The 13,200-nt window shown below is 35.3% G+C and overlaps 1 protein-coding gene across 1 annotated transcript in view; it reads right to left on the reverse strand.

Annotated features, from left to right (window-relative positions):
* Positions 1-13,200, reverse strand: part of LOC132565398 (uncharacterized) — a 168,809-nt gene that overhangs the window by 125,065 nt on the left and 30,544 nt on the right. The window contains exon 2 of the mRNA XM_060230040.1: positions 11,661-11,754. Coding sequence (XP_060086023.1) covers positions 11,661-11,745 — 85 coding nt within the window. The 5' untranslated portion in view covers positions 11,746-11,754. The remainder of the gene's footprint in view (positions 1-11,660; positions 11,755-13,200) is intronic.

The following is a 13,200-nucleotide window of genomic DNA, read 5'->3' on the forward strand; positions in this document are numbered from 1 at the left end:
GTGATCTTGTATTTTGGCATATCATCTGGTATAGAATGTTATGTTTTCTCGTTCTGAATAACTGCAATAGTGTTTCAAATAGTTTAAAATCAGATGTACATATGACATCCTGTGGTAAATAATTTCGTTGGTTTACGACATTTCAACTAAACTAGTTTTTGGTTTAGATATCCATATAACACCGTTTTCTTATCAGTTTTTTTTCTCTCAGGTTTAGTCAATATGGATTCCATACACTCGGGCCATGGTCTTAGAGTGATCTTACAAGTGCAAGCCTGATATAGTAGTCTAGATACTGTGTCATCCGTATACATGTATATAAGTCTTTGGGAATGAGTTTACCACGCTTGAAATGTTTTCAAAAACTTAATCTTCAGCAACGGTCATTCCATTACGTTTCTGATATATTTCAGAACGTTTTCTTCGGTTTGTTGATTTCAATAGAATAGAAGTTTTTATAACACAAACTGTCGAAGATTTGAGTATGACGTTTCAACGACTACATCGCCAAATTCATCAGACGGTTGACCAGTGTGAAGAATTATAGCACTGACGTACGTGATTGTACAATAGGGGAGGGATTCGACCGACTTTTTCGGCTGTGCTATAATCCTATATACACTACGGTCAAAATTAGTGTAACGAGATGGTAAACAGATTGAGGGAAAAATACGCAAGTTCATAACAATAAATTCAGAATTGGAATTCGCGAATGAATCTCCTCATGTATAAACGCAGAACTTAACCCCGTGGGAAATGTACCTTATCGAGTGAAATATTCCTTGATTCTCATTTTTTCTTCTAGCAATTTTTTTTTCTATTTTCCCAATGACTCACTTGGTAACACATTAATTAGGCCTTCGTGTATCTGTCACTGCACCAACTTTATGTTGGTAGTTTTTGCCTGTGACTTGACGTTGAGAGCGTTTTTTATGATTATTACTTTAATGCAGAGTTATGCAGCAACTTTGAGCAAAAACATGTTCACCATGCGTGTTAAACGTAATAAACAATTCTTTGAAATATCGAGCGGTGCAAAATCAAGTACCAAGTTAAAAATAAGTGCATAAAACTGGAATCATACTCGTGTTTGATAACTTTTGAACGTTTCAGCATATATATATATCTGTACAAGTGTCAGGTTTCATTTGACGATCGATGATAGATAGAAGGAATCACGTCCTTTGTGATTACATTTACGTTTCAGACAATATCATGAGACAGTCTATATAATTATATATGATTATTCCCCCACCCACTCCACAAGCACCATATACACGTAACTACTGGAATAGATCCTGATGTTGATAACAACCTGAGTGATTAACGTGAATCTATAACGTGCGCCGTCAGGGGATATGCAACACGTGCTGACGTAACGTTGGTTAACATGATGTTACATAACTTTCTTGTGATTTAGAACGTATCTACGTTCCTATGAATACAATTAATTCCAAGTCAATGAGAGATCATCTGATAAAATGTTTATCTGAAAATAAAAACTGATAAATTACAAAACCATTGATAGAAAATGCCGTGTTATATTGCGGCAAAAGGCGTCGTTATCCGATAGTGAAATACAAAGGATGGTTCATAGGGATTAGATTTATATATATAGTTTATTGTCATGAGGTAGTTTGGTAACACAAATGGAGCGATGGTATATGACCTGTCAGAATGCTGTAGAAACTGATACAAAGCGTGTACTAAAATTGTTTCCAGATGACCACTAGCCAACGAAAATAGCATCGGTTGTTTCTGGACAATCAGCATTCTATCGAAGAGCGCATGACCCCAAAGAATCAGTTCATCTCGGTCGATGTCTGTTGTCTGGCAAGCAATGAGAGCCAGACGAAAATACCTCGTGTCCTCACCAATAAACGGAGAGTAGTGACCAGCGGAATGACCTGTCAATGTCAACAAACTGGCCGCAGTTCGTAATTACACGTAGATAATTTGCTAGAAATTGCTATCTCGGGACTATATTACAGTACATCAGAACACCAGGCCAGCACGTGCAGTAGTACAACCAATTGAATGTACATCAGTTTGGCTGCTGAATGAGAAGGACTTAATTTAAGCCCCAGTATTGTCCTAATACACGTAACCGCCACGTACACGAATAATGTTTAAACCACTGCAAATTCATATGTTTCCGTTTGACTCAAATTTCCTGGTTTTCAATAAAACAAATCATTGACGTCTGATTTCGTGAAATAATATTACTAACGAAATTATCTAGTGTTTAGATATTCTGTATCCTAAATTGTTTATCATTTCGTGGAAATGTAAATTCTACACTTGGAGTTAACGAAAATAATTCTCCGACGAAATCTTATGAAATGCACAGCACATCTCACTCGATCCATATGGCATGATTACAGTTATTCCTCATATAACTGTATCGTCATTAAGAAATGTCACATAATTTCAAACCTCTTTTGACTTTAAACTATATATGAGGTATCGATAAAAATAGCACTTACTTGTGTTGAATTGAACATTTCTTTAGGACAAGACATGAGCAAAATATTGTATCAGTAGGTCAGCAAGCGTATTAGCTCTCCCACCAACAAATGTTACAAGTACGTCTTAAACCTTAGTGTGCCCTTCACTTTTAATGTCAGTAAATGCTCCCTTTACTTTTAATGTCAGTAAGCGTTCCCTTTATCATTAATGTCAGTACGTGCTCCATTTAGCATTAATGTCAGTAAGCGTTCCCTTTATCATTAATGTCAGTACGTGCTCCATTTAGCATTAATGTCAGTAAGCGTTCCCTTTATCATTAATGTCAGTACGTGCTCCATTTATCATTAATGTCAGTAAGCGTTCCCTTTATCATTAATGTCAGTACGTGCTTCATTTATCATTAATGTCAGTAAGCGTTCCCTTTATCATTAATGTCAGTACGTGCTCCATATATCATTAATGTCAGTAAGCGTTCCCTTTATCATTAATGTCAGTACGTGCTCCATTTATCATTAATGTCAGTAAGCGTTCCCTTTATCATTAATGTCAGTACGTGCTCCATATATCATTAATGTCAGTAAGCGTTCCCTTTATCATTAATGTCAGTACGTGCTCCATATATCATTAATGTCAGTAAGCGTTCCCTTTATCATTAATGTCAGTACGTGCTCCATTTATCATTAATGTCAGTAAGCGTTCCCTTTATCATTAATGTCAGTACGTGCTCCATTTATCATTAATGTCAGTAAGCGTTCCCTTTATCATTAATGTCAGTACGTGCTCCATTTATCATTAATTTTAGTAGGTGTTACATGAACCGTTAATATCAGAACGTGTTCCTTTAACAATTTATGTCAGCATGTTTTCCCTTTACCGTTAATGTCAGTACGTGCTCCCTTAACATTAGTGACTGTAAGCGTTCCCTTACCATTTATGACAGTAAGCGTTCCCTTTACCTTTAATGTCAGTACGTACACCATTTACCATTAATGACAGTAAGCGTTCCATTTACCATTAATGTCAGCAATTGTTGCCTTAACCATTAATGTCAGTAATTGTTGCCTTTACCATTAATGTCAGTAAGCGTTCCCTTTACCATTAATGTCAGTAAGTGCTCCCTTTACCGTTAATGTCAGTAAGCGTTCCCCTTACCATTAATATCAGTAAGAGTTCCCTTTACCGTTAATGGCTGTATGTGTTACTGTTAACGGTTTTGCTACTTTTCCAGAAATAAATAATGATATATATGTGTGTTTTCACAACAAAACTCCAGCAACGCACGATAGATATACATTAACAACAGTTTCGTCGATTGTAAACTCTTTATAAACGATACATAAGAACATTTTCTGTCTGATTTATTCAGTGTAAACGACGTTGCTCCAACTGTTTTACGTCACCAAATTTCTCAGTGAAAAACAAAGCGTTTGAACGGCACTGATCACATTTTATTCAACGCAATAGATTTAAACATGACAATTAACACTAATGAAAACATCTCAATAGAATTCATTATTTATGGAACTGACAAGATTTGTACTTTTGTCTGTTTCTGAAGATATCCTAGATAATGCAAGACCAAACCATTGGAGACATATTTTATATTAACAATCATCGTTGATCATAGAAAGTGCATGAAATCTTCAGCAATTTTCTCGCGAATGTGATTAATTATCCCTGCCAACGGAGACATGAAGGCGGAATAATCTTGATAGGATTTTGAAAATATGCGATCATTTGAGCTGATTCGAAGAATAATTGTTTAAAAAAGTATACATGCGAGAAATTCACTTGCACTACTAAGTATTGTACCACTGATATTTCTGAACATTAGAGACAACATGAATTACTGCTTTCTAGGTTACATGACTTAATGACGCCTAACATTTCATAGAGGAAATAAATATTTTTATCATCTCATCAAACTCAAAAATATATTTTAAATTATTTGTGTTTTACACTCTCATTTCAAGGAATAAAGATTAGCGACGACGACCGCAACGATTATGATGATGATACTGATGATAATGATGATGATGAAGACGATGACGATGACTATTATGATGATGATCATGACGACGACGACGATGACGACGACGACGACGACGACGACGATGATGATGATGATGATGATGATGATGATGATGATGATGATGATGATGATGATGACGATGACTATTATAATGATGATGATGACGATGAAGATGATGATGTGATGATGATTATGATGATGACGATGATGATGATTATGACGATGATGATACTGATACTGATGATGATGATGATGATGATGATGATGATGATGATGATGATGATGACGATGAAGATGATGATGTGATGATGATTATGATGATGACGATGATGATGATTATGACGATGATGATACTGATACTGATGATGATGATGATGATGATGATGATGATGATGATGATGATGATGATGATGATTATGACGATGATGATACTGATACTGATGATGATAATGACGATGATGATAATCATAATGATGATGATGATGATGATGATGACGATGATGATAATGACGATGATGATGATGATATTTCTTACTTATCCCACTTCTGTTGACAATGTAACTGTTGCACTTTTGATGATGAAGTAGACAAGTTTTTAGTGTATACCATTATAAAGCTTTACGCAGGTGAATGTGACTTGTAAAACGCCGCGTCGTCCATTTTCCTGTCATTTGGTACTCCTGGGACTGAATAGAACTATAAAACGTACCAAGTGAAAAATGACAAAAGGAATTTGATAAAATTAACCATAGGCCCAACGAACTTACTAGGTACTGTAACTTATAGCAGTGACGACAGATGAACGTGATTACCAGATCTGGTATATAGTCGATATAGATAATTCCAGGAATATTTATGATGCATTTGTACATTGTACCCAAGTTACGGCATAAATGTACAATGCATCTTATGAAAACTAATTATGACGTAAATGTGCAACTGCCATCATTTTAATAAGTCAGCAAAATCGAGTGGCTTTATTAACACAAAAAAGTACGACGAACAAAACGTGCATATAAGAGTAAAAAAAAAGTCAACGCCGGAAAGGAAATTCAAATGGGAAATATTATTGCGATTACGGATTCTGTCTCATTAAAGGAGCAACGAATAAAGTAAAAGGCTGTGTATTTTTGGAAGATAGGAAGACAGTCAGCATTATACATTTACATGACAGATAAACAAAATGGTGCTATAATATTGTTGAATGTATATATATAACGTATCCCTTACGACGTCATGCATATTTTTACTAACCCCAGTAGAGTCACGGGCGAAAGTTCCAAACACAACATGCCGCACGATTTGGTTTTATTATTGAAAAAATCTCATTATTTTTATACCTTGGCAAGGACACCTATATTGGATGCTCATTTTTTGAATCGATTTTTAAACTGCATATAAAGAGTTTCGTCTGGCTTTGAAAGCAAATTTGTCCTAAGACTAGTGTGAAAATTTTTCGATAAAAATTCGAATTTATTGCGTGGAGCGTGTAAACGAATTACATGTACAATATGCATACTAGAATGAACAGCAAAAATCAGTCTTAAAATGCCTATATGAAATTTACACTGATATTACCTTAGAAGATTTCTTCACAATATATACAACCTGTCTTAGCGGATCCTCAAAATGTTAGTAACTCATACATTCATTGACCCGCAGTTTCCTTTTGTGTCGAAAATTAAATACAATTGTTTTGCGAGAGCACAGATGATAGACTAAGATATTGGCCGGTAATTCCAAAACCACTTTTCTGGTGTAGATGATTAAACGGGCGTTTTCACTAATGACCGTGGCTTATGGCATCTGCTTTCTCGGGAGAAACGTAAAGGCAATAACATGCATACTTAGTTGAATTGAAGATTTGATAAAAAACGTGAGGAAGCTTTAAGGCAGCTAAAGGACGACCAATGACATAGCAAATAATCCTGTTTAGTGTTGATTAATCAGCGAAGTGATTAGATTCAGATAGCGTTCATCAGTTAGGGACAGAAGTTGAAAAAAAAAATATTTCAGAAAATTCACGCATTGTATAAATGACTTTGACCTTTATGAAGTTTCGCGAACAGATCATCATTTAGAATTTGGATCATATAAAACAGGTTGCACAAGGGATTACCCCCATATATCGAAACATTCCCATTTCAATTTGACACAATTACATGTTAGGTAACACTATCCATTGCGCAACAGAACTCCCCTGTGACGTCAGATTTCCACAAACAACAAGCGATCTATCTCTCACCCTGGCAGACTTCCACTGCCATTTTTCCTGGTGCTATTTTTTAAGATTTGCATGGAAATCAGATTCAATTCAAATTCTGACATCCAATTGTTCGTGTTGATTGAGAATGAAATGACAATTGCCTGCAGTTTAATAATTTGTTTAAAATTTACTCAAAGTATGGAATTGGAATGAATCAATCAAGGAGAAAAAAATCAGGTGCGATTTATTAATCTCTATAAATGTACCCGAGGAATTAATTACGCAATACTGAAAGTGCTCAAAGTTCGCCATCCCCAGGTCTATAGACAAAATGGATAACGCTACCGTTAAATCAATATCATTTTGTCAGAACAGCATTTCTGTCTACTATAGGTTAATGCTTTACCATCGTCTTTTAAATGTATAAAAAATCATGTACCATAAAAATATATCCCGTTGTTTTGATCCTTGAAATTGGCCCTGCACTTTAATTTTTTGTTATGTCAGGAATATATATTGCTTCACCCGAGATAATTGGATTTCAGCTTTAAGACGAATAAGGTTGATATTCGTTATTTGTGATCATGTATTGCATTTGACGTAAAGCTGAATGACGGATGACTCCATGTTGAAAGCTGAAGTAACGCTCTCTTGCGTTGTTTCACTTGATAGATATCTGCAGAGGAGCTTGGATAATGACGATTTTATTTATACAAAGTGGCTATAGTGTGTGATTCTACTTAGCTCGATATCTTTTACATTTTGGCATCAATCATTGTGTGTCATGGGTAAGAGCGTAACTGTAGATTCTATATAGATTGAAAGTAAAAATGTCTGGCAACGTAGACCCGGGATTAACAATTATCGACGTTGTTCAGCCATCAAGTCATGTCTGAAAATATTGATAAATTAAGATTTTCTTCGGTGCATGGTAGACGACTGTTAATAGCAGTTATCAAATTATCCTTACCCAAAGTCCTTTAAAACAAATATCAAACTGTGATAAGGGTGAGAAAAAGAAAGGTTAGTTTTAATTGCTTGTTGCTTTCATCTACGGATTAGATGGTAACAAATACTCGCCCTTTCATCATAGCCACGGCATATTTTGGCATAATGTGTCCTGAATATGAAGGACAAGGTATATAATATCACTTTGTGTTGAATCAATGGCGTGAGGTGTGATAACAAATCAGGCCCTTTAGCGTCATTGATGAGTCCCGGAAGTCCAATACAGCCGTACAAAGTGCAGTTTAGTTCATTTGGTTCTATTGTACGTTTGAGCAATTTCTAGATATTCACTTATATGTCTTTACACATTCTTCGAAAATGTTGGTGGCTGACACCGGTGGTAGAATTTTTTTGCCGTAACTTGCAAACCATGTTCTATCTTAAAATTATTGGAATCAAGGCAGGTTTCCTAATATGAATAATTTAAGCCCTTAACGTCAATAGCAAATGCTAGAAGAACTAAACAACTGCTTTACGATTTTCATTAATCTGGCCTCACTGTAGTTAGTTCTAAATGTGTATTCTTACGGTTTGACGAGTGATTTGTTTTACTCTTTTGAGAAGACTGACTGTGTTAATGCTTTCGTATATTTAGTATGTATTGGTTGCCACGATGGAAATATCATGGTAAGCTGAGGCTGAACAAACAGCTCATCGTTCCTAAGAACACGTTGCTTGAGGATTCAACATATTCTGACCTTGTTTTGCAACCAAAGTTTCATTGCTGATGTCCTATGACATGAACAACAAGAAAGTATCAGTATTTAAACACACACTCTAATTCTATAAAACTGTTGCAACATACGAACAAAAAGAAAGATTTACTCGGAAACCCCTAAAAATCAAGAAGAAGAATACAAGATGTTCCGAAATGGCTAGCGTTTTCTGCTTTATCGACGAGAACTGCTATATACATTTTGGATAATCCTACCATCCCCATTCTCGCCAACTAAAGTTGATTACTACAAGTAAGATCAATAACGAAACTATAGAACAACAATTAATATCAAAATCATGGAAACGGTAACTATAACTATTTAGTCAGAGACCATTCAAAATGTTTAGAAGAGACAGGACCAGCTAGTTCGTAAGATCCAGTCTTCTGCTTTATTGCTGTGTGTGTAAAACTGTTACATTCGTCACGTTTGTAAATTAAGACTCGGAGTAGTAATAGCAAGGCTATCCTATCAGGAATAGTAATGAAAGTCAGATACATCAAGATTATATAACACAAGGAATACCAAATATAGAACTTTCCAATTTGTTTTCATCAGCCTGCACCTTCGACAACCTGTGCATGTTTTGTACATAAGTCTTATAGTCACTAATTTACATCACACAAAGAATATCTAATAAAGCGCTCTCCAGTTTGTTTTTATCAGCTCCTTCAAAACCATGTGCATGTTTTGTTTATGAGTATTGTATTCACCAATTTACATCACACAAGGAATATCTAATATAGAACTTTCCATTTTTTCAGAAGCCTGCACCTTCGGAACCCTGTGCATGTTTTGTACATAAGTCTTATAGTCACTAATTTACATCACACAAAGATTATCTAATAAAGCGCTTTCCAGTTTTTTTTTACCAACTTTCAAAACCCTGTGCATGTTTTGTTTATGAGTCTTGTATTGTCAAAACATTTTTTGGGTGGGTGATGGGGGAGGGGTGTTGATAAATGAGGTAACATTTTAACTGGCTATTTATTGGAGGTATTTAGGCCTGATGGCAGTCTTCCGGAACACTGTTTTGATGTCAAGAAGAAATGCTTTTCATATATCCAGAAATCAACATGGCGTCCCCTCCAAGAAATATTCAAAATTACTGTCGAGATTGCCATGAAGTATTCTTGATAAAAATATTCGGCTCCCAACACTATTCATCATCCCCTTGGGACTTCAAACTACCGACCACAGATGAAGTTACTTAATGCAAATTGTCAATTCCTAATGTTTTTTAATTCAAAAGTTTTAATCTAATATTGAGATGATTTAAGTATGCCTCATGATGAATGATAATTTAAATAAAGTGCCATTATTAAGAGATGGAATTGATATTGAATTGAAATATGACTTCCTGAGATTTAACGTGCAATTTTCCTGTGAAATTTGCGACAACACATTTCGTCTTTGTCAATTTCGTTCACAGTTCGGTTGGCTTGATCTGTTCTCACGTGGCTGCCTAAATAGGATCCCTTGTCAACAAAATATTATCATTAAAAAGTGTTATTTAACACTTCACAGGCAGATAATAGATATTTCAGATCACCCCTTATCGTAATCAAATCTATATGTAAGTTTCAAAACCAACCTCTGACCAGTTCCGCAAGACTAAACTCACCTACACCTGCAATCATTATCATAAAACTAACCAATCTACGCCGAATGTAAAATAGTTTGTGATATTCCGGCTGTGAATTTTGAATGCAGAAGTCACCTTCTCTCTCAATGCCTAACGTCTTGACGTGGTTTTAACATTTGTTATCAATTTTAAAGAATGGATGGGGGATATTCTTTATTGTTCACAGTGACAATGTACAATTGGTATCTATACCGAAGCATATTTGATAAACATTTCTACAAGCGGGATCGCTAACCAGGATAAAAGGCGCCCTAGTGTCGTCGAGCAACGGAACAAAAGAAGTCTGGACAGTAAATACGGTTAAGTATGGATCAGAGCAGAGGGAAATGGTCAAAATGATAACTAAGGTCCAGGTCGCTGAAACGTGACGTCGTTAACGAGATTACAGCATGGAAGCTCATCAATAACCAAGGTTGATCGCTGGTCGCAATGTGCGGCCAACAGATATTATACAGAGAGTGTTACCATACAACGGAGTGCGACGTTGTCGGTTTATCGGCCGAGTGGCCGTAAACACCATGTAACTGTTTCTGTCTGGCTTTTTTAGTTTATCGTTCTATGATTACATTACACCGGTGATAAACACCAAAACACACCATGATGATATATATCTGACACCTTTGATGTGACTGGACAGCATCCTCTTTTTCGCCTATGGTGTATGTATAATATACATCGGAAAACAAGATAAGTGCTTATGAAATTAATGTTGAGTAGACATTTTGAGATTTTCTGATCATTAAAGGTGTCGCTTGATACGACATAATTGAAAAATTATCAATGATCCTGGTCCTTTGAGATTAAAAGGCTTGAAACTCGAGCACACACATAAGCGAAATAAAAGTGACGAGTTATCCTGTATAAAATAGTCGTTACTTTGTGAAATAGCTTGTCTTGTCGTGTTTGATTAATATCACTTTGATTGACTGGCGATAAAATCCAATCCCTTGTTCCTTAATATAAAGGAAATTCAACACTTACCAGCAGATTAACGTTGCCATATTCAAAATTAAAAGACAAAAGCCGTATAAGATATGTTGTTCACGTTAGAAATTTAGAAATAGCTGGCGTTGGTAAATCTAGTGCGAATTCAGAGAGGAATATGACAAATCTACATAATATGTTTTCCTGTACGTTATTATAACACTAAACTCTCTGAATAGCCCTCATGAAGTCCGACTCTATAGCATATTCCTTAGTCTACACTTATGCGATATAATTTATTCATCAATGATCTTGGTCCTTTGCGAAATCATTATACAGTTTCACTAGTCAATAAAAAATGATGCCATTTTTATTTGATGGTTTGATTACATACATTTTGACCTATTTGAATATGTTTTCCAACAGATAAAATTTTGGGTCATCTACCATATAGGCTTTCAATAGATCTCACTGTATCCTAGGATATTATAATGAAACTACACACCCCAATACATCTGGTAGCATACCGCGATGTCCGGCACCTAATCGCCTATATATAGATCGATTACTTGTTACGCGTTTACTAGACACACAGATAAATCAAACGTTCCAACACGTCTTAGTATAAATGTAGATTCATTTTATGTAAAGAGTACTTACGTCCCCTCGGAAGATTTTCTGATGACTGCTGTGACGTCAGACTCGATTGCAGTAGAAACACAATCAACACAGCGCATACACTCATGGTCTGAATCTGTTAAGAATAGAGAAAACGTAAAGTATATATAAGAACAAACCCAAAAGGCATTTGATTGAATTGGTCTTTCGAAATTACCTCTTTTCCACGACAGTCTATTTGTTTGAATGTACTTTGTATCTCTTAACTGATTAGATGTTGTCAAGCGGTACCTTGTGTGAAGATTTGCGGCCTGTAAAGTAAACAAACGTGATTAATACTGTCTGTTTCTAAAAGATATCTTATCTCTGCTTTTTCTGACGGTATACTTCGGTTGTACTGTCTCTTACTTACTGGTTCACCGCTCTGTATTGCGAAGTGAGTGAGATGGATGTCAGTGAAAGTAAAAATAACAATATTAACGGTACTTTCTTTCTACTCCTGGTTGTATTTTAAGAACCTCTATTCTATAACCATATCACGGTACAATTATCTCTATCCTCATTTCAACAAAATAAACACCATCAAAACTTTAATAAATGTAGAAATTAGGTTCACTCAGCCAAGGATTCTTGACACCAGTAATATTAAACAAATAAGTATAATTTCTTATACTTGTTCCTGGTCTTACCATTGTTTACGACACCATTGGGTAAGTTGGTTATCTCGTCGTTGTGTATGATACGTCAAAATCAAAGAACAAATCCGATGGTATTCAAGGGTTCGTTCCCAATATCATGATTTTCGAGCAAGATGCCGGCAGCAAAGAGATTAAATCACAACACAGGTTATGGAGAAATGAAAGCTGATGAAGACCTTGGTGAAGGTTTACTTCCGTTATAGTGCTTTCCTTGGACAGTATACTATTCTTTTATGGAATTCGATGTGGCATTACTTTTGGACTCATTAATGAAGCGTCCGGTGATTTTTAAAGAATTCATTGATATTCATTTTAAATGTATTTATTGTTAAATGCATAACATATATCCAACATTTATGAGCATTACCGAAGATGGGAAAGAGTTGAGGGAACACCTGTTACACCATATTAGTAAGAACGATATATAACACTGCAGGCTTTTTAACATATGATTTTTTCAAAATTATTTTGTAGTAATGTCTTTAGATGTTAAAACTTTAAGCATAATTTGAATATGTGGAATTGTATATGCAAAGATTTTACAAACAAGTGAATAACACCTTTTAATACAAATTTAGAGTTAGCCAAAGTAGAGTCAAACTTGAAATTAAACTGCATCACACAGTTGTTTCGTCCTTCTAGAACTCGTCAAGGACGCCAAGCCTTAATTTTGAAGCCTAGGATACGACTGAGAAAAAATTGATCGAAAGTCAAAATCTAGAACAGGGGGTGCACTAGCCATATGATTCAATAAATTTCGTGATTTTTATCTATCAAATAATATAAAAACAACGTCACGTATGTGTTAAGATACACGTTTCCTAAAACAAAGTTACGTAAAAGATTCGCCTCACTACCCTATAATATTTTTGATGGATGCTTGA

This window comes from Ylistrum balloti, unplaced genomic scaffold (assembly GCF_031769215.1).
Source record: "Ylistrum balloti isolate Yb309-2 unplaced genomic scaffold, AGI_CSIRO_Ybal_v1 Utg369576, whole genome shotgun sequence".
NCBI classification, from domain to species: Eukaryota; Metazoa; Mollusca; class Bivalvia; order Pectinida; family Pectinidae; genus Ylistrum; species Ylistrum balloti.